At 36.5% G+C, this 23,301-nt stretch overlaps 1 protein-coding gene across 1 annotated transcript in view; it reads right to left on the reverse strand.

The window, feature by feature from the left end:
* Positions 1-2,186: 2,186 nt before the first annotated feature.
* Positions 2,187-23,301, reverse strand: part of LOC140498849 (vomeronasal type-2 receptor 26-like) — a 46,646-nt gene continuing 25,531 nt past the window's right edge. Inside the window, exons 3-6 of the mRNA XM_072599637.1 lie at positions 20,788-21,591; positions 8,002-8,223; positions 6,702-6,825; positions 2,187-3,151 (exon numbers count right to left, since the gene is read on the reverse strand). Of these exons, the coding sequence (XP_072455738.1) occupies positions 2,187-3,151; positions 6,702-6,825; positions 8,002-8,223; positions 20,788-21,591 (2,115 nt within the window). The remainder of the gene's footprint in view (positions 3,152-6,701; positions 6,826-8,001; positions 8,224-20,787; positions 21,592-23,301) is intronic.

Consider the following 23,301-nt stretch of genomic DNA (forward strand, 5'->3'; position numbering starts at 1 on the left):
AGAGTATCCCTGTATATTTTTTTTTTCTGACAACCATGTGAACACTTGCCCTATGTGAGTTCTCCAAAAAAGTCTGGCATTCAAACAGTCCATTGGAGTGGCACTCTCTTCAGTGGATTTTGAGTGCTTGGTAGTTTAGTTCAAAAGACCTCAGTATCTGGTATCTCATCCTGGCAGGTGATCTTAAGAATCTTCTTAAAAAAATTTACATGGAAGCTATTGAGTTATGATGCATGGCACTAGTATACCGTCCAGGTTTCACAGTTGAACAATAATGATATCAGCACAATGGCCGTGTAAATCTTCAATTTGTTGGTGACTATACTATCACTTCTCTCCTCCACTTTTCTTTGGAGCCTCGCAAGCATGGCACTAGCTCCGGTAGTGCATTTGTCAACCTTATTGTCAATGTGTACAGCCATGAAAAGTATACTGCCAAAGTAAGTGAACTTATCCACAGTATTCCAAACTTCTCTACTTGTTGAAATCAATGGTTTCAGATAGGGATCGTGGGGGACTGCCTGATGGAGCACCTGTGTTTTCTTGGTATTAATTGTTAGGCCAAAATTGGCAAAAGCAACAGATAATCGATATGTACTTTGTTCAGTCTCAGCTTCAGAAACTGCACTGAATGTACAATCATCTGTAAACAAAAAAAACCATAAACGCTCTTTCCATTTTGGCCTTGGCTTGTAGCCTTTTCAAGTTGAATTTAGTGTCGTTGTGGCTACTGATCTTGACTCCACATTCATCATTAATTGAAGGAGTTTGACAACATAGCGGAAAACATCACGCTAGAAAGCACAGGAGCAAGCACACAGCCTTGTTTCACTCCACTGGTGACTGGGAAAGCACAAGAGCATTGTCCATTATCCAGAATCTTGGCAAGCGTGACATCATTAAATTGATATATGATGCTGAGGAACTTCTCAGGGCATCGAGATTTTGACATAATTTTTCATAAGCCCTCATGACTAACAGTATTAAAGGCTTTGGAATGATCTACAAATGGTGTGTACAGACCTCTCTTCTACTCCTGGAATTCTTCTGGAGTTGTTGGGCAGCAAATATCATGTCAATCATCCCTCTACCCTTTCTGAAGCCATACTGGCTCTCAGGTATATGACCATCTTCCAGGTGAAGGATCAGTCTATTAAGGAGGATGCAGAAAAGAATCTTGCCAGCAATGACTAAGAGAGAGAACCCTCTGTTGATTTTCACAGGACAATCTATTTCCTTTACCTTTACAGAGACAAACAATGGAGGCATCCTTGAAATCCTGGGGGATAACCTCCTCATCATATAGCCTGGAAAATTTGAGTCAGTTTTTGTATGAGAAATGGAACCCCTACTTTGTAAATCTCAGCTGAAATAGAATCAACATCAGGTATTTTCCCACACATATGGAGCCAAATAGCACCCAAAACCTGCTCTTAATTTGGATCTTCATCTAGGGAGAGATTAACTTCAGCCTGAGGTAAACAGTGAGTGACTTCATCATTGAAAGGGAGTGACTACTTCATTGAATGATAACAGTCTGTTCAGAACTCTATGGAAGTGTTCAGCCCATCGCTGTAGGATCATGTCTTTATCAGTAATCAATGTGACTCCAGCAACACTGAATAGTTGAGATGCACCATAGGTCTTTGAGTCACAAACAGCCTTCACAACATCATCAAAGTAATTGTGGATTGTTACTATCAACATAAAACTGAAATTCATATGCCTTCTTATTGAGCCAAGAATTCTGCATCTGTCATGGGCAAAAAAATGGAAATCTAGGGGATGCCAATCATTTGGGAAATTGACAAACAAGAAATTTTAGAGGGATTCAGAGGGTTCCTTTCTTGTTCCTCCACCATGACAGTGGAAGTCTCTGAAGGAATATCTTGGATTGTTAAAATAAAGGAGGATGATGGTATCCAAAATATTTTATTAGTAGTCTAGGAAGGACATTAGTGAATGGCAAGATTTCTGCTAAAGGAGGCAGGGGATTAGAAATGTCAGTATCATTGTTCAATCCTGACTTGATGATAAATTGTGATTTCTGTATATTGTGAAGGGTCAGGAAAGTCATCTGAGGGCAGGCACAAATAGAAAGAGGTATGGTATGGAATTGTGGGATCTTAGAGAGCAGACAAGAGGGAGAATGTATCAGGACCCCTGCCATATTGGTATGCTTATCCTTAAAATTGATTATGCCTCTGGGAGGAATTAGCACACAATGATCCAGAAGGTTTCATGTCCCTGGAAATTACTTTATTCTTTATACTTCCCTGAGTGTTTTTGTCAGGCCTCACTAGGATTATGTAAAACTTGGGAATAAAGATGCAACTCAGTAGCCCAACACTGGATGCCATGATGGAGAAGATTTCCACAATAACCATGGCCTTTCCCTTGGTACTCTGATATGTTGGGAGGAAGGAGACCCATACACTACAGAAGACCAGCATGCTGAACGTGATGAACTTGGCTTCATTGAAGGTGTCAGGTAAACTTCTGGCCAGGAAAGCTACTAAAAAGCTGCACAGTGATAAGAATCCCACGTATCCCAGAACACAGTTGAAGGCAAAGTCAGAGCCCTCATTGCACTTAATGATGATGTGGCCAGGTTCAGAGTGTGGGTCAATGTCAGGAAAGGGAGGAGATGTTCCCAGCCAGATGCCACAGAGAACCACTTGAATCCCAGAACAGATAATGACAAAAGAGTTAGACACCTTAGGCTGCAACCATATCCTGCTCCTGCTCCCTGGTATTGTAACCCTAAAGGCTAGGACCACTGTGATAGTTTTGGCTAAAATGCAGGACACAGCTACAGTAAACACAACCCCAAATGTTGTTTGTCTGAGGAGGCAGGTGGCTGCAGTGGGACGGCCAATGAATAGCAGGGAGCAGAGGAAACAGAAGGTAAGGGAGATGAGGAGAGTATAGCTGAGAGTCCGGTTATTGGCCTTGACTATGGGGGTGTCTTTAAACTTCACAAATACACAGAGAATCAGAGATGTCATTAGAGAAAAAGAAAGAGCTACACAGGTCAGAATCATCCCCAAAGGTTCGGAAACATCCAGGAATGTCACAACCTTGGGAAGGCATTGATTTCTTTCCTTATTGGGATACTCATCTTCTGGACACTTCGTACAATGCTTCATATCTGCAAGAGACAAACCAGTTCGTAGGACTTCAGATTCAACATGTCATTCCCACCCCCATTTACATAAAGTAGATGAAATTGCTCAAAGCAGTATTTCTTATGTCACAAGGCATAAGAGCTCTTTCTATGCTAGGTGATTGTTATTGAAAAGTAACCTAGTGGCCAATCCACGTTCATTCTATCCATACTTAATTTTTTGCATTTTGATTTTATTTTTCCAGTATTCAGATTATTTACATGTTTTTGAATACACATTTTTCCAGTGCATCTATTGCTATAGTCCAGTGACATAGTAACTGTAACCTTTTCGTTTCATTCTCTCAATCCTTTCTAAATCCATTATGCTGTAGCAAGTACTATAATTACAACCACTCAACTTCAGATTGAGATGGTCTGATGTGTTGGTAGATACTAAGCTATAAATCAACAGTTAACTGTCTTTTGTGGGCCAGTTACTTGAGGTGCAAACTCAAAGAATTAGACAATACCTACTCACAAGGGCCTTATATTCTAATAGGACATAGATAATGGCACAATATTTCACCTTTTTAATGGTCTTTATGGTGATGTCCAGTAAATCTGTACATTGTCATACTTCATGTATTAGTTGTAGTCAAATGAGTAAATCAGTCAAATCATCTGCCCCTTACTAAATTACTCCCTGATTCCTTCATCTGGTGACAATACACCTCAATTGTTCACTAGGTGTGAGTAATACATGGACATATATCTAGATGTAACAGAAAATTGAATTGGCAGACTTGAGGGGGTTATCCTTATTTTCAGGAACCTGTGCAAGTCAAGAGATACAGTTGGGACCAGAAACATTAGTTTTTGGCAGTGGAGGGAGGAGACACTTTTCCAGGTAAGCCCCTTGTTTCCATGGATTACTAGGATAACAGTAGAGTGAGAAGTCTAACTAGTTCTTCTTCATTGGCAGGCTGAGGAAATCTTGTTAACTGTCAAGTATTAGGAAGTTTTGGACTTCTTCTCTGGCATGCTTGTATCACCTGCATAATGGTTACCCACAGAGTATGTATTTAACGCAAAGAACTGAGGCTCTTCAAAGGGCATAGAAGGGAAACAAAAACCACTACTTCATGCCTAGGGAGAGATCTTTTAGACTAACTAAAGCATTTTCAGTAGCTTTGGATCACCCTTCTTTATTATACTAATTTTCAAATTCCAAGTACTTTTCCTCTTGTACAGTCTATACACACAAGTAGGGCCTCACTTGGTCTGGAAGAAGGAATTCCACCAATGTCTTCTCTTACAAGTGAAGAGAAACAGTGTAGGAATGGGGACGTAATTTGGGTGTGACCTGAGGCATTTAGTGATTAAAAAGTCAAACAGAACTTGATCCTTGTGGGCCACACAGTAATTTAGGAAACCACTAGTTAACATTATTTATGAAGTATTACACTATTATTAACTTCCCTAAAGGTTTCTCAATGGCATTTTAATGTAATTCTGGCTCCAGGGAGTTTGACATGCATCATGTGGTCTATTGGCCATAAGTTTGACATCCCTGAGGTATAACAAACCTTTTTCTCAGAAATAAGTCTGATAAAGATATTTTTCCTATTCATCACACTTCTCTTAATATTCCAGATAGGACACTGTGTCTTACATCATGAATGCTCTCTCTTTTTTTGCCTTTGTCTCTTGGATCCTCCAGCCTTTTTCAAGACAGAGATGAATTGCATCCTATCTTCTGGGAAGTCTAGCCAACTGCTTTTTCTCTGAGATACCTTCATCTGTTCTACATATATTTTCTATGTCCTAGTTATTTATACAATGGCTTACTTTTATAATGACTTCCTCGAGTACAGGGACTGTTTTTGCCTTTATATCTTCAGGAAATGATTGAATGCCTGGAACATAGTGACCCCTGAATGAATGTTTGTCATCTCACAGACTGACATGTCAAGAGAGTATCATGTTAAGTGCCTCCAATCTCCTTTCGTTCAGTTTCATGTCCTGAAAATCATCTTATTCAAGGCTCAACATCACCTCTATAACTGAGGAATAGATAATTGCTATCCCTGCTCCAAGAACTGATTATATCTTTCCAAGGTGACCTTTATCTTTCCTTGTTCCATTTTGGATGATGACAGCAGCATTCTCTCATCTTCCTGAGCACCAACATCAAGGCAGAGGTTATGCCTTCCTGTGGTCTTATAAAATGTAGAAAAGAAATTTCAAGGTGCAACTAGGTGGTATAGTGGATACCAAAGTCATGAAAATCCCTGGGATCAGGATGACCTGAGTTCAAATCTGACCTCATACACTTATTACTTGTGTAACCTTGGGCAAAGTATTTGACCTGGACTATTTTAAGAAAAAGAAAAGAAAATTGCAATTGTTTTGAACTTTCCATTGACTGACTGCTTCCTATATGGAAAAATCTAAATCAAGAAAAACAATTGCAATAAATGGGAAGAATTAATGCAAGAGTTTGAACCCACAGGAAGGTAGCTGACAACTCTGTCAGTACATCCAGATCCAAGAACCACATTACATCTCAATGCCAACCACTGAATTCAAACCTAGAGAATGATGGAGAATTATTGAAAGCTTCCTTACTCCAAACTTCTCAAGTACTAAAGAAAAAAATCCCCATTTATCTATTAATCATCCCCAGGTGATTTATTCCCCCATCTACAGTGGTAGACCCTTCCCCCTCAAAAATTCCCTGATTCTTTAATCCTGTCACCACCTTAGGAGGTTTAATACTATGAAGTCATTTAGGTACAGAAGCAAAGAATGATTCTAATCTATTAACTTTCGTTGTTATTATTTTACATGGTTTCAAGTCTTAATTTTTTTTTTACTATAAGAGTGTGACTTTTTCATAATCTGTAAATATAATAGGGTGTTATATTAGTGGGGTTGCATAAACAATCCAAGTAACCCAACCCATGCTGACTCTGAAAAGAAGGGCAAGGTCTCCTGTGACAAGACTTAGAGGGAATGTAGAAACTCTTACCAAGGTTTCATGATAGAATTCCCTCTCCAGATGATTTATCAAAGTATAACTTCAAATTCTGGCAAGAAGTAGTGATGACAGCACCTCAAATATATATCATGGGTACCCATTTATTCTTGGAATAGTTTTCCCAAATCTACACTACTCTAAAATTTCTAATGATTCTTACACCCAAGAGACACATAAACTCATTTTCTCCTTATCACAAATATTTTTAAGAGTACATACTCCACAACTCTCTAGATAACTCTTTTCCACTGCATGTGATACCCTGAAAGGACTATGCAAATATATTCTACAAAAACAGGGGGAAAGATAGATACTTTTCAAAAAATATTTGTGGATTTCATTTTGAAGAGAAAAGTAAAGCTGAACACCATGTTTTAGACATGTATCATTAATTCAAGCCACTTGTCCTTGACCAGAATTTTTCTGCTGACTCACTTTGCTCTTGGGTATCCTTTTCCTCAGACAGTGATGAAATTATTTGTGACCCTGGTTCAAAACACCAGTTTCTTATATCCAGTGGGTATAAAAGAAAAACTACCAGTAGACACTTACTCATCTGATTGGAGATCTCCCCTTCAGGACACAGAGAACAGTTGAAGCAGCAGATGGGTTGTCCCTCCAGTGGGATTTGCCTGAATCCAGGACCACAGCTCTCACTGCATATGGCACAGGGTACCTAGTGACAAGGGAGTAAATGCATGATGACTCTGGAAGTAAACAGGACAGAGGATGGTATATCATTATCAGAGGGTGAATGATATTGATTTGGATCAACGAAAGCTAATTCTAGAGGAGAAATATGAGAATTGTTCATATATCAATGGAATCTGAGCTAGAAGGAGCACTGACCTGCGTTAAAAACAGAGAGTTGGATGTTAGTACCATTTCTGCCACTAGCTGTGGAAAACTGGCTGAACCTTTTAAACCCTGTGAACTTGTAATTCGTAAGCAGAGTAGTTTGAACATAATGCTATTTTGCAGCCCTTATTTATCTAGAATTGTGTAATTCTCAAAGTCACCTGCCCCAGCTCCACTTAGTGGTTAGTTTTGGACCCTCTTGGATTAGAGTGAAAGTCAATGGAAACTGTTTCTCTTTGCAACAGTAACCCTAAGGGTCTTTCCCTCCCAGTTTGATTTTTTTTTCTTTTTCTAATTAAAGGGGCCATACTTTGATTACTTCTTAAAGATGCCTATTCAATGAATAGGCTTTACCTCACTCTGAGTACCTGAAAAGGACTTAGTATAAAAGAGGCAGGGTTTCCCATTGCATCCTGGGCCTTCTCCAGTCATCCTGATTAATATTAGTTCACTGGATCCAGATGGCTCTGGAGCAGAAAGTGAGACTAATACCTTTGCACAGTCCTCCCTCCCTCAAATCAAAGTCAACTGCAAGTCATATCATCATTTTCCTGATTCATGGTCCTCTTTGAAAATAAAGGGCAAACACAAATATAACTTTACTTGTACTGAAGTAAAGTGAATGGTTGGGTGGCATCATTGACAAACATGCTAGATATTTGACAAAAACACTGGCCATAGTATTAGAGGATATTGAATTAATCACTATCGTTCTTTGTCTCAGCTTCTTATTTATGACAAATTATATGACTGAGCAAGATGAGCTTTAAAGTCCATTCCAGCTGTAACTCCAGTGGTGCTATAGACCCTAAGTTTAAAATCATCTGATAGAAAGCTTATTTGACTTTTTCACCCAAACTTTTCCTACTAAGGGAAAAGAAATCATGGGGTATGAGGATTATCTATCCATAAAATAGAATGAGTACTGAACTAAGAAGGGTAAAATATCTTTTCATGGTTACATAATAAGATTGATATTACAAATGTTTCTGACCTTGGTATATGTCCAGCCCCACACTATGGCCTCCTCATTAATGGTAAAATCTTCATTAGGCTGAGCCTTAGGGTTGAACTGCCCGACTTTCACCAGAGCTTCATTATCAAAGGTTACATAGTTAAGAATTTTGTACTGAGACTCCGGGTTTTTATTCTCATCCATAAACACCTGATCACCTGCACTGTTGTTGAACTGGATCTTCTTTAGAAATGAATGGAGCTATAAGAGAAGAGAAATCTCTGTCACTGCCTGGTGTCTGAGGTCAGTAATCTCACAGAATGAAGACGTGTGAGTTGTTCAGGAAGTCAGTCCATAGTCAACAAGATTTAATTGAGTACCTGTTATATATTTCAAATTATGTGAAGAATCTGAGATACAAAGGCACATAAAATCCATTTCTCTTTTGAAGGTCCCTTATATTACAACTGAAGAGAGAAGATGCATATAAATAAAACAGATGTTTTCCCTATGAGCTTTGTGCAAACTCCCATAATTACGCGTGTTTCAAGTTCGTGAAGAAGGCTTAATGTTCTGTTCAGGATTTGAGGCAGGTTCTCTCCACTGAAATCAGTTTAAGCCCTGACCTATTTTATTGTGCCTTCAGCAAACATAATGACCTGTAATTAGTATCCCATTTCACTTAACTTGTTAATATTAGTTAATTTTTACAAAAGGGAATTTATTTCACAGTTCTGGTAGGATTAGCTGTTAGCTAATTAACCCCTTGATATAATTGTGGGGTTACATTTTCCCAGTTGTCACTTCAATCTTTAGGAAGAATGAATTCTTTTTTAAAGCATTTGCTTCCTGTTCAAACTGGTTTTATTCTGTACTGCTACCTTGGAAACCTAACCTACCTCTCTATTTTCTATCTTTTGCTCTGAAAACTGAAATCAAATCACTGCTTTCATTGTCCCTGTAAAGGTCTAGTCAGTGTACTGCCCTCTTGCTGCACACATCACTCCTGTGGTTTCTCAGAACAAATGAGTCCAGACTTTATTGAATTTTTAACATCAAGCCATCAGATCTTACTTGCCTCCTTAGTCCACCCTGCTCCCATTGGCCTGTATTACCAAGTTAGTTCCTTTCTGTCAGTAAAAACACTGGATTTAAAACCATCAAACTTCAAATCTCACTTAACTATTATGATAGAGCAGCTGCATCTTAAAGATATTGGCAAGTATATATGTTCTTTAGAAAAAGACAATTCTCAGACTCAAACGGTGCTTCTAATTCAGGAATTTCAGCCAAAGCTATAATTTGGGGGAGGGCAAAATCTTTTCAGAATATTTGGATCCTTCTCCATAATCATCTTCACACTTTCATACTAAGGATTAGTCTCTATCCAAACACAAGTTCAAGTAAAATATAATAAGCTGCTATGGTGATTTTAAGTCTAATATTGATTTCTTAAAAAAATAGCCATGTTAATTCCAATTTAAGAATTCCTTTATATTTCTGTCAACTCTCCAGATAACCCCTGACTCCACTGTCATTTTTTTCGGCTATGGGCAGATGATATTGCTGGAGTTGAGGCAAATATCTTCTACTTATTAATCTTTGGGGTATTTATGCAGACGCTGATCATCCTCAAGTCTCTAGAGTAGATACAGCTGATTTTGATGCTAATTTATTTTGGGAATTTCTTGGAATGTGAGATTTTTCAATTAGTTACTATAGTTTATTTCTAGAATATGATGGGGAACAACTTCATTGAATTCTGTCCTTTCTGGACCAGCTGTGGCACTGGGACTTTGATCTGAGATAGAATGCTGAGTGAAGGGAGAGAGGGCTGAATATCAAATCAGGAAGGCTTTAGTTGTTGTCCTGTCTCAGACACAAACTAACTCTGTCATATTGGGCAACCTTTTCAACCTTTCTCAGCCCCAGTTGCTTTACGTAGATCATTAGAGTAATTATAGCAACTAACTCTCATGGTCCTTACACATATGAAATGAAAAAAAAACTGTGTTGGAAGTGCTTTATGTCCCTTCATGTGCGACAGAAATTCTGGTCATCGTATTTTCTGAGTCAAAAAACTTAGTAAGGGAATAGACGAGCTAGAGATTGTCCATACGAGGACAAGGATTGTAAGACCTATTTAAACCTTGGAATACAAGAGTGATTTTGATAGAATTGGGGTGTTTATTCTAGAAAAAGAAGGTGTAGCTAATGACTGTCTTTTCAAGTATTTTAAGGACACTCATGTAGAAGAACAATTTAATTTCCATCTGACTCCATAGGACACAATTTGGTACTTTTAATGTAAGGTAATGAGAGATGAGATGTCATGACAGGAGCATTTTTCTAACAACTAGAGTTTCATAAAGGAATGGGTGTCCTTGAGAGGTGATGGTGGCTGCTCCAAATCCCTTAAAGGCACCAGGGCAAAGCCAAAAGGAAATTTTGTTGATGTTCTGGCCCAAAAGATTCCTGTTCTCATACTTATTAGTATCAATAGTGCTTGAATTCTTTCCCTTCTTGACCTCTCTTTATCCACTGACATTGTCAAGCAATATCTTTTCTTTGATATTTTTTTCTTCTGTCTAGGTTTTTATGACAGTTCTTTCTCCTGGCTTTGCTCCTATCTCACCACACTGGAGGAATGGGAGAACATGAACACAGAAAGGAAATTTCTAGACTACAGTAGAAAGAAATTCTAAAAGAGAGGGTATAGATTAGTGGTGGGGAAGGTATCCTACCATGGAGCAGTGTCTTTTCTAACACCTTCAATAACTTACATTGCACTGTGACTGAGGTAGAATGAAACAGGGGAACACATGAGGGTAAGCCCAATGAAGAAGTGACAGAAAGTGCATAGAGTGCAAAACCTAGAATGAAACATTAGAAATTTGATAACATGAAGAATACAGAAAAAAAGTCAATCACTGACATGATAAATCAGAGGAGGGTCTAGATCTGATATAAAGAGATGAAAAATAAGAAATCTTTTTGAAAATGGGCATAAATGACTCATATTCTTATAGTTTTGACAACATAACTTAAATGTTTTTGATATGATACCTTTATCTGATTAACTGTACATAAAATGTTTCCTCCAATTTTCTGCTTTACTTCTGATCTTGGAAATATTTTTTATTCATATAAAACTTTTTAATTCAATGTAATCAAAGTAATCCATTTTATATCCAACTTGGCTTTTCATCTCCTGCTTATTCATAAATTGTTTGCCTAATGAGAAGCAACATAGTCTAATTTTCTTGTGCTGTCTCTCTTTAAATCTCATTTGCATATTCATTTTGACCTTTTCTTAGCAAATGTTGCGTGATATTCATCTATGTCTGCCTGCCTAACTGCTTTCCAGTTTTCCCCACAATTTTTACCAAATGATGAGTTCTTATCCCAAAATCTTAAGTCTTTAGACTTATAGAATACAGAGTTATTACATTTATTTGCTGCTGTAAATTGTATGTATACTCTATTACGTTAATCTTTCTTTCTGTTTCTGAGCCAGTAACACATAGTTTTGATAATTACTGCCTTAAAATGTAATTTAAGGCCTGGTCCAGCTAAGCCACTTTTCTTTACATTTTTCTCATTATTTCCTTTGATCTTCTTGCTTTTTTGCTCTTCTAAATGAATTGTTTTGATTTTATTTTGTAAAATATTTTTAAAGGTGTTATTTTCTTCAGCATTTTTTTGGGTCTCCTTTAGCAAGGTGTTCATCTGCTTTTCATGCTTTTCTTGCATCTCTTTCATTTCTCTTCCCAGTTTTTTCTCCACTTCTCTTACTTGATTTTCAAAATTATTTTTGAGCTCTTTCATGGCCTGAGCCCTTTGAATATTTACTTTGGATGTTTGGGATACAGAAGCCTTGATTTTTATGTCTTTCCCTGATGGTAAACATTGTTCTTCCTCATCTGAAAGGATGGAAGAAGGTATCTGTTCATCAATAAAGTAACCTTCTATAGTCTTATTTTTTTCCCCTTTTTTGGGCATTTTCCCAACCAGTTACCTGATTTTTGTGTCCTTTGTCAAGAGTAGGGTATAGTCTGGGAATCTGTAAATCTCAGTTCCTCCAAGGTGGCACAATCAAACATGTACACTGGTCTGGGAACAGGAGAAATTTTTGTGCCCAGAATCCTAGCAGTTACCTCTCCACAGCCACCTGGTCTCCAGTTCCACTAAGTCAACACTGGGGGTTGATTTTCAGATAAGCTGGATGGGCAGAGCTGCCATTCAGTGGGTGATAAAGATCAGTTCCCTCAGGGCCTCTACACGGAGCTGAGGTAAAATTCAGCTCTTTAGTGCCCCCAGGGGTTTTTATGCTGTAATAATGGATGCGGGTGGCTGTACTGGCTGCAGTGGGAACTGCTGCCGCCTGCCAGATGTGGTCTCTGTGGTTGTCTGAGGTCAGAGCTATGGGAAGTCCTTCTCCCTTCCTGGCCAGCTGAAAAAACCCTGTCACTGACCTTTGGCATCTGTGGGTTGAGGGATCTGAGAACCCGCTGCTGCTGGGACTGGGGATTTGCTGCTACTGCTACTGCGACCATCTCCTCCTCTCAGAGTCACACTGTGGCTGCATGGCCAAGGCTGGGCTGGGCTCCCCTCTGCCTCCTGTGCAACCTACGTTTCCCGTGGGCCTTTCAGGTCGCCCTGGGCTGGAAATCTCTTCCACTCTGTTGTTCTCCACTTCTGCTGCGCCAAAATTTGTTGAGAGTCCCTCTCTACAGGTATTTTATCGGCTGTGTGGAGAGAACCTCCCTATGTGTATCTTTCTACTCTGCCATCTTGGCTTCACCCTCTTCCCATTTTGTAAAATATTTTGTAATTTAATTTTGTTAGCATTGAATATCTAAATTATTTTAAATAAAATTGTCTCTTCTATTATATTGGCCAGTCTACCCATGAAGAATAAATATTTCTCTAATTATTTAAGTCTTATTTTATTTGTATAATTTAAAAAATAATTTTGTTTATGTATTTCCAGCACTTGTTTATACAGATGTACTCCTTAATATTTTATAGTATGTAGAATTATTTTAAATTGAGAATCTTTTATGATCTCTTCATGCAGGGTTTTCTTCGTGATATATAGGAATGCTGATGCTTTCTGTCAATTTACTTTTTATCTTGATAATTTGCTAAATTTGTTAATTGTTTTAAGCAATCTTTTAGTTGAGTCTTTTGAATTTCCTAACCATATTATCCTATTGTCTTCAAAAGAGATAGTTTTATTACCTCATTCTCTTTTCTGATTTCTTCTATTTATTTTTCTTCTCTTAAAATTGATTTTTAAATGAAGAAGGCTAGCTAAAGGGGAGGAGACTTGGAAGGGAAATTTCACTGATTTTTTTTCTAAATTAAGAAAAAAAGGGAAGAAATATACAACTGCACAAAAACAGGAGAGAAAAATCACTAATAAAGAAAACCCTGAAGGGGAAGAGGCAACAAATGCAAAGGGTGCCTACGTTGGAGAGGAAGAGTGCCACTGGAAACAATGTTGCCTAAATGAAGATTAAAAGAAAGTGAATGAACAGCAGCTAGTTAACACAGTGGATAGGGCACTAGACTGGGAGTTCAAGTATGGCCTAAGATACTTGATATGTTTTTGACCTTAGACAAGTTACTCAAACATGTTTACATTAATTTCTTCATCTTTAAAATGAGGTGCAGAAGGAAATGGCAATACACTCCAGCATCTCTGCCAAGAAATCACAAATGTGGTCAGGAATAGCCAACATGACTGAAATAACTCAACAGAAATAATAAAAATGAATGAAAATAATAATGTGCTTACAGTAGGAAAAAAGGAAAACCTTAACTTGAAAAAAATAGAGACAGATGAAAGAAAATCAAGATGTAACTCATAAATTTAAATGTGAATGGATTAAACAGTACACTAAAATTAAAAAGACTGTCAAACTGAATACTAAAACAAAACCCTAGAATTGATTACTTTTAAGAAGGACATTAAAATACAAAGACAAGCACAAAATAAAACCAGGAGGAAATTTAAAAAAAAATTACTTTGCATCAAGTGAATACAAAAATGCAGCAGCTATCATTGTGAATTTTTTTTAAAGTCACAATGTCTCATTATAATGATCTAAACAATAAAGTAATCTAATCTGAAAAAATGAGTGGTTTAAGCAACAAATCATCTCAACAATAAGAAAAATTTCCTTAAAGATAAGAATAATGTAACATATGCAAAAATTTGCAGAATGAAGCCAAAATAATACTTAGGAGAAATATTAAATATCCAAATGTCTACATCAGTAAGAGAGGGGGAAAGTACGTCAATGAATTGGATATCCAACAACAAGTATAAGGATAAATTAGAAATTCCACAGCATATTATAAATCCTTAAAATAAAGGTAAAAATAATAAAATATAAATAAAAAACTGAATAAATAAAAGAAGTAGCTGGTATACACACACACACACATATCTAATAGGTAATTCTTTAACTTTATTTTTAGAATTTCTTCACGCTTAACATTCTTTTCTTTTAAATTTAGATTTAAATTTAGATTTTGAAGTTCTCTTCCTCTCTATCATCCCTCCCCCTACACCCTGAGAAAGTAAGAAAAATCATACAACTGCACATATGAAATCATACAAACATATTTCCTCAGTAACCATAAGACAACAAAGGGGAAAATAGTAACAAAAATATTCTCTGAATCCCACTAAGATTTCTTCAGTTCTCTCTCTAAAAGTTGATGTTATTATTTTTTATTCATTCACCATTGGGAATCTCCTGTATCATTAGCTTGATTAGAGTAGCTAAGTCAATCACAGTTGATCATCATTGCAACATTGCTGTCACTCTGCACAATGACCTCCCAGTTCTCACTTCACTTTGATTCAGTTCATAAAGGGCTTTCCATGTCTTATTTTGTTCTGAAATTACTCTCTCACCAATTCTTATAGCACAATATTGTCCTATCATAATCATATTAATAACTTTGTCAGTCGTTCTCCAATTGATGACCATCCTTTCAATTTTCAATTCTTTACTGCCAAAGAAAAAGAGTTTTTATGATTTTTTACAAATATGTCCTTTTCCTTTTTCTTTCATCGACTTCTATATTGAACTAGTAGTGGTATTGTTGGGTCACAGAATATGCAAATATTTATAGCTTTGGGAGGCCATAGTTCCAGCTTGATCTCCAGAGTAGTTGGAATGGTTTACAATTCCACCAAAACTTATTATTTTACCTATTTCCCCTCATACCCTTCAGCATTTGCCATTTCTGATAGGTGTGAGGAATTTCTTCAGAGGTGTATTAGTTTAAATTTGTCTAATCAATAATGATTTAAAGCATTTTATATTACTGTAGATAGCTTTAGTTTCTTCAGCTGAAAATTTTTGACCATTGATAAATTATATATTAGTGAACAGCTCTTCCTTTTATAGATTTCTCATATAGATATGAGAAATGAGGCATTTAACAGAGAAACTTGCTGTAAAATTTTTTCATATTCCTTCATTATTTCTGGCAACTCCAGTAAAATATAGCTTCCCAGATTATCTCCTTCTAACTAGGTCTGTTCCTGAATTTGTCCTATTTGACATCATGCCTTTATTTTTACTTTGAATGAAACATATAGATTCTGTTCTGGTCTCTTATTTCAAAACTCTATGAATCTTTAAGTTTCAATTGTGTCTCTAGTTAAAAAAAATAATAACAAAAGCATATTGTTGGATTCTGGTTTCTAATCTATTCTGCTATCTGTTTCTGTTTTCTGGGTGAGGTCATGCCATTCACATACACAGTTATGATTACTAACAGTGTATTTTCTCCATTCTGTTTTCTTCCATTTATACTTCCCTCTTTTCAGTCTTTCCCTTCTCAGAAGTCTGTTTTCTTTCTGACCACTCTCTCCATTAAACATTTCTCCATTGTTTCTTTCCCCTTTCCCCATTTCTCCTCTTATTGCACTTTTCTGTAATATAGACATACATATAGGCACGTTTGTGCCTATATGTGTGTGTATGTATGCATACAATAGATTCATATATACCTATATTCTTCCCTCTGAATTAATTTTGATGAGGTTGAGATTCAAGCATTATCCACAAACTACTCCACATTTTCCTCTCCAGTATAAAAACTCTTCTTTGGATCCCTCTTCTCTGTGTGTTAATTTTCTCCAATTTACCTCTCACATGCTCCTTCTATCAACGCATGCCTCTGTGATGGCAAGCAAAATAGGATTTCTCTGCTCTTTTTGTTTGAATGTAATCAAGTGCCTCTGATCGAATCTTGCCTTTATCAATCAAGACTCTTTACTAGGATTAAAGTACAGAGACAAGAGTTAGTTTAACTAGAAAAAGTATATGTATTTGTATTGTTAGCTGTTTTAAGGTGATTAAAAATTTTCCTCATCCATTGATGGTCCTGCCCATTAAGGGGAGTTTGATTAGGGAAGATTTGTGGGAAGGCCCATGCCTTTTATTAATAAGCCACTAGTTCTCAAACGTTGTGATGCCCTCTGGCTCTAAAATTGGTACAAATACTTTACTTTAGGGCTTACTGCCTGGAAGTGTTTGACCACACATGGACTCTGGGAAGCCACTAACAAGCCCCCATATTTGAAAACCCAGAGGTTGTTGCTTCCCTCTCTGGTGACTATGGTCAGACATTTGGACCTGTCCATTGATGGTCAGGCAGAGAAAGCCATGTCAGTTGACTTTTGATTTCTCTGTATTTTCTTTGAAGTTCAGGGTACTGACTCTCCTGAATTAGGTGAATGATGTATGTACTTGGTTAAAGGAATGATAAGTGTGGTTGATTAAAGTGATTGTTAACCCTTTGAAAGTTGCTTTCCTTTTATGTATGCAGATCTAAGAACCCGTTATAACAGGCCTCTCTGTGTATGTTAGGGTGCTTACTGATAAAGCCTCTTATTCATCCCTTCACTTCTTTATATGGTCCCTGAATAATCAACTCACACACATTTTCTGTCTATGTAGATCCCTTCTAACTGCTCCAGTACTGATAAAGTCCTTAAGAGTTACATCTGCTATCTTCCCATATAGGAATGTAAAGAATTTAACTTTTTTGAGTTTCTTTTGATTGCTTTTTCATATTTACATTTTTATGTTTCTCTTGAATCTTGGGCTTGGATTTCAAATTTTCTATTTAGTTCTTGCTTTTTATTAGGAATACCTGAAAGTCCTCTATTTCATTAAATATCCATTCTCCCCTTAATAGTTTATACTCGTTTTTGCTGGATAGTTAATTCTTGATTTTAATCCTAGCTCACTTTCCAGAAAGTCATGTTCCCTTCTGTCCCTTTGTTTAATATGGAAGCTCTTGTAATTTGACTGTAATTTCATAGTAATTAAACTATTTCTTTCTAGCTGTTTGCAATGGGTTTTCTTTTCTTTTTTTTATTTGCTTTGAAGTAGGAGCTCTATTATTTTCCTATAATATTCCTGGGAGGTTTCATTTTGGGATATCTTTAGAAGATTCACAGTGGATTTTTAAATTTCTCTTTTGCCCTGAGAATTGTAGATAATCAAACATGATTACTTAACAGTTTCTTCAAATACAATTTCAATATCCTTTTGTTTATCATGGCTTTTAGGCAGTCCAATAATTCTAAAATTATCTCCCCACAATGAATTTTTAGTTCAGTTGTTTTCCCAATGATGCATTTGACATTTGCTTCTTTTGTTTGCCTTTGTTTTTTGTTTCTTTATAACTGAATGAATCATTTGCTTTTTCTTACTCAATTCCAATTTTAAAGGAATTATTTTCCTCAATGCATTTGTGTGCCTTTTTTTAAACCATCAAACCAATCAGGGTTAAGTGACTTACTCAAGGTCACACAGCTAGTAAGTATCAAGTGTCTGAAGCTTAAATTAACTCAGGTCCCTGACTCCAGGACTAGTGCTCTATCCACTGCACCACCTAGCTGCCCCCCAAATCTGTTTTTAAGGTGCTATTTTCTTCAATATTTTTGTGTCTTTTTACTAAGCTGGTAATTTTCTTTTCATACTTGAACCATTAACCTTTTTTTCCCCAATTTTTCTTCTCTCACTCATTTAATTCATCAGCTCTTCTAAGAATTCTGGTTGGTTTAGGTTTAAATAGAATTTTTCTTGGAGGCTTTGCTTCTAGTTACTTTCTCACTATTTTCCTCTGAGTTTATGTCTTTCCTTCCACTGCAGTATTATTTTATGACAATTTTTTGTTATTTATATTTTAGCATTCATTTTTCCATCCTATTTGTTTGTTTAGATAAATGTTGGACTTTTCTTACCTGGGAGTGTGGATTCAGGTTCTTTTTCATGTTACAGTTTCTGAAGCTAGTTCTAAGGGTCTGCAAATTTTCAGTGCTTCCAAAGAGCTGTGATCCAAGAAGAAGAGTTATCATTTCTCTCTTGGTCTATGCTATGGTCTGACCAGGAATGGCTTCTATTCTTCTGCACCCATAAGCATTAGAACTCCTTTTAGCCCTGGAACTGTGACCATGCCTTTTGCTCTCCTTCAGCCAGAAGTTCTAGTTAGCTCTCCTTTCTGCCTTGAAACTTTGAGCAAGGCCTCTTCTCCCTTGCTGTCAACTGGAAGTACATCTCTCTGCCCTGGAACTGTGACCCAGAACTGCATATAGGCAATAGAGTTATATATCAATGCTAGCTACACCCAGTGTTAAGAAAGCATCCCTCACAAGCTGGCTTTCTCCTTTAATGTCACTGGGCTTCAAACTTCAGAAACTGATGTTTTTGCTGCTCCTGCTGCTGTCCCACTTCCAAGGCCCACCGTTGTTACCGGTGTTGATACTGCATGGTCTGGAAAAATCCTCATCACAATGTCACAGACCTCTCTTTCTGATCTCCAAAATTTATCTTGGACTGGAAAAAATGTGTCACTCTCACATTTTGTTGGGTCTTCTATTCCAAAATTTGAAGTAAGGTATTATATTGAAGTACTTTGAAGAGGAGAGTTGGGGGAGTTCATCTGGGTTGCTACTTGTATTCTAGTATCTTGGTTCCACCTACCAGCCAACTTGATGTTTTAAAATAAAAAACAAAATCAAATTACAAGTCTCAAAAATTGAAAAGGGTAATTTAATAACCAATAAGAAAAAAAAGCAATTATTGAAAATTTTTTTAAAAGTATATGCAAAAACTCCTAGCAATCTAAGTGAACTGGATAAACATTTAAAAGAATATATGCTTTTTTTTTTACAAAACAACAGAAGAAATATAATGCATAACTCTACCTTAGAAAAATATTTGAACAAGTTATTAATGATGTCCATAAGATAAAAATAATAGAACAAGATGGACTTTAAAAAATTTAAGGAACAATAAAGTCCAATATTACATAAATTGCTTGGAAAAACAGGTTTTAAAAATCAGGTTGAAAAAGTTTGAAATTGTTCATACTACACACATTTGTTTCAATACTTAAACCAGGGAGAACAAAACCAGAAAAAATGTAGACCTATTTGCTAGTGAATATTATTTAAAAACTTTAATAAAGTGCCAGTAAGATTGTTGTCCTTTGTGCTAAAGGAGAACTAAATGACATCACTATGCCTAGCTGTGACTGATTAGACCAACAGGAGTTTGAAAGTTTCCATCACAGATGAGGAACAAATAGTCTGTATGAAAATTTGGAGTGGAGATGTCTCTAAATTTGCACATATCATGTTTCTTTTGAGCCACTGGAATCCTGCTTTAATCATAGTACAGAAGGCATTCATTGATGCTGGCACACCATGCTGGGCATTCCTAAGCAGATATCTCCTGCGTCTCATAATCAACACCAAAGTTGTACAGAAAGACCTTAAGAGTGTTCCTGTATGATACTTCTGGCTTTCCTGGGAGTCTTCTTTTCTCTCCCAAATGCTTCCTTCTTATGAACTTCCTCATCACTGTTGAGGATACTACTTTGTTGCCAGTCACTCAGAATGGCAGCAAAGGTGTCATCCAGAAATCCTCACTCATTTTTTATCTTCCAATATCCAATCTGTTACCAAATATTGTTTACTTCATTTCATAATATTTCTCATATTTTCCATGTTCTCTCCTCACATATTCCCACCACCCTCATCACTTTCAACTTGGACTATTGCAATAGTGTGATGGTTGATTGGCATTCCATAAGTCTCTCCCCACAATATATCTTTCTCTCCTCAGCTGTCAAAGACAGTTTCCTAAATTTCAAATCTGAATTTACAACCCCACATTAAATTTGTTCCTGTGACTAAAACTGCAGAATCAAGTTTAAAATTATCTGTTTTTTTTTCTTCAAAGTCCTCTATAATCTAACCCAAACTTTTCCAAAACAAATATTTTGGGATCCAGTGACACTGGCTTCCTCATTGTTCTTCCAAAAAGACACACCGTCTCTTATATTTATGCATTCTCACTATCCTTTATGCCTGCATTGTTATTGTTCCTCATCTGTGCTTCCTGGATTTTCCGGATTCATTCAAGCCTAACTTAAACCCTACCTTTTGTAGGGGGCCCTTCACAATCACCATGAATTCTAATACATTCCCTCTATTGATTTTTTTTTCAAATTTATACTTTGTCAATATTATCTGTACAGAGTTGTTTGCATGTAATGTCCCCCATTAGATTAAACTACTTGAGATGAGAGAAACTTTTACCTTCCTTTGTATCCCAAGCCCTTATCACAGTACATGACTCATAGTAGACACTTAATAAATATTTGTTGGGTGAATGATTACCAGATAAAATATTTTTTGTGAAGAATCTTGCTTATGCACTCCCTGATCCAGGTGTCATTGCCTGAAATAGAAAATGCACAATTTTAAAGGAATATTACCTGCCATGGATGAGGCGCCCATATTTCTTCCTCTATCATAGATTCTTTTTCTAATATCATCAGAAACATTTCATGGAAAGTCCAAGCCACAGCATAGACAGCATTGTAGAGGGTGTAACTCATGTCAGACATGGTCATGTCAAAGTAAAGCAAAGACAGCGTCTCCAAGGAGGCATTTAGTGAACATTCTTCTTGTTTCACTTTTTCAGGTTCATCTGTACATCTGAATGTTGAGTGCCAGAATTCTTTCAGTACAATGTCCTCTGGGTATTTAGCAGGGTTCACTGTCTTGAGAAAATCCTTAAAACCAGGGACATCATTTGTTAGGTGTGAAAATGTAAGTGCCCCATGGAAATTATAACCATCAATATATTTGGGTCTCATCGTAATATCCCAGTGAGAAGTGGTGACCCATACCTTGTAATTTGAAAAAAAAGGAAATTGTGAATATCTCAAAATCATTAATGAATCTGTGTCACCATGAATGAAAATCACTCTGGTTGGTGATGCCATGATCCTGGGCATGAATGTCATCTGTGATTCTGTGTGTCTTCTCTCACTGACAGGGATCTTCTCCGTGAAGGACACACAGATACCATTATTTGTCATTTCCAATTTCATTTCCTGAAGGAATTCCTCACCTCTTAGATCGTCTACAGTCACCAGAGCTACCCATGTCCATTCAAAGTGAATCATCAATCTGACCAGACCTTTATGTAGAGAAGAGTCCCTGGGTGCCATTTGGTAAAGAGAAGGAGACTGCACCTTGTTGCTCAGCATGGGATCAAATGGCCCAAAGGTGATCTGAATGTGAAAGAAATATGGGAAAATCTGAGATTTAATAATATTATGTAAGTGTGGGAATGAAACCAATCAATTAAATTTTAGATTTCATATTTAAATTAGGAGAGACTTTGTTTCAATTAATCAAATCCTTGTATTAAGCTTTCAATGATTTGAAATCATTGAATTACATGAAATGAAAATGAAAAGGCAATCTTTTTCAATAGCCTGAGAAAAGTGTTCATGCCTCTAGAGATCATCTATATGCTATCAGTGAACTGGAGAGGACAGGATAACACCAGAAATTTTAGTGCATGATTTTTCATCACACCTCTCTGATGCAAAGGCAAGCATGAGCTATGGAAAAGAAAAGGGGAATCAAGGAGTGTCATAAGCTCTATAGGCATCTCAGAGCAGAAGGCTCAGGCTGTAGGAAATGTCAAAACAATATTGACTGTTTCCCCTGCTTCCCGTCCAGGTGCCTATCTCTCTGGAGACCTATATTATGAATTGTTGTTACATTACCCAAACATTTCCAGTAAGATCAATTTTCTTCAGCCACAAAGCGGCCCGAAATTAACTAGAGATAAATGTAAATATAATGTTAGATTTCTTAATTTTTCATAGTAAGATATTTTTTTTTTGTAACTGCGGACTTCTCATTATTTTAACCAGGGTTATCATACCTGTAAACAAAAGCTTTCCAAAAAATGAAAATGAAGGAACTACAAGGACATTTAAATAGGCTAATTATTTTAATGTCATAAAAATTAAGTGTGGATAAGTACTCATTCTCCCCGTGTCATCTTTTCCTTGTTGGGAGAAAGGTTGTGGATTCAGAATATACTTTGTTACCAAAGTTATTTTGTTTTCCCCAAACTTGTGTATTTATTCATTTCTCTGAGTCATCTAAAAGGCCACTCTTGGTTGAAGAAAAAAATCTGATTTTTTCTATTTTATTTGTTCTATAATATCTGTCTTCTTTCTTTTACCCAAATGGCAGTAGAATATATTTCTACCTCTTGTCTTCATTATTCTGCTATTGTAGATTCCCAGGCTAAAATTATTACATCTTACTCATAGTGCATGTGACATATGTATGCAAAAATTAAACAAAGTTGAGTAGTATGTGCCTGTTTGTTTGTGTTTATCGATGTATGTATTTTAAGGAGATAGAGAGTGATTAATATCAAAGTGAATTTGGAGTGTTTAAAGGTTGTACTAGGTCAGCTGGCCAACACAATGGCCAGGAGTGTCATGCCAGGAGTGAGAAGACCTGAGTTCATATCTGGCCTCAGACACTTATTAGCTACGTAACCTTGGGAAGTCATTTCACCTATTTCCCAATTTTATCATATGTTAAATGAGCTGGAGAAGGAAATGACAATTCACTCTCATATCTTTAGCAAGAAAATTCCAAATGGTATCATAGATAAAATGAATAAGAAAGTGGTGAACTCACAGTTGGGCAATCTGGAGGTTTTCTCGTTGAAAGTGGAATATGGATTTTTTATTAAGATATTTAGAAAAACATGTAGGCATGAAGATATCAGAGGCATGTAAATATCATCTCTGCATTTCTGAACGTGTTAGTTTATGCATTCATGTTCAGAGCTAGTATACCCAAAGACAAGATTTAAAACCAGTTTTTTAAAGAAAGACATGACTAACTGTGCAAAGATTAAATCTCACACTCAGCTGAAAAGTTTCTTACCTCTCATACTTGATTCA

Source organism: Notamacropus eugenii, chromosome 4 (assembly GCF_028372415.1).
Source record: "Notamacropus eugenii isolate mMacEug1 chromosome 4, mMacEug1.pri_v2, whole genome shotgun sequence".
Lineage (NCBI taxonomy): Eukaryota > Metazoa > Chordata > Mammalia > Diprotodontia > Macropodidae > Notamacropus > Notamacropus eugenii.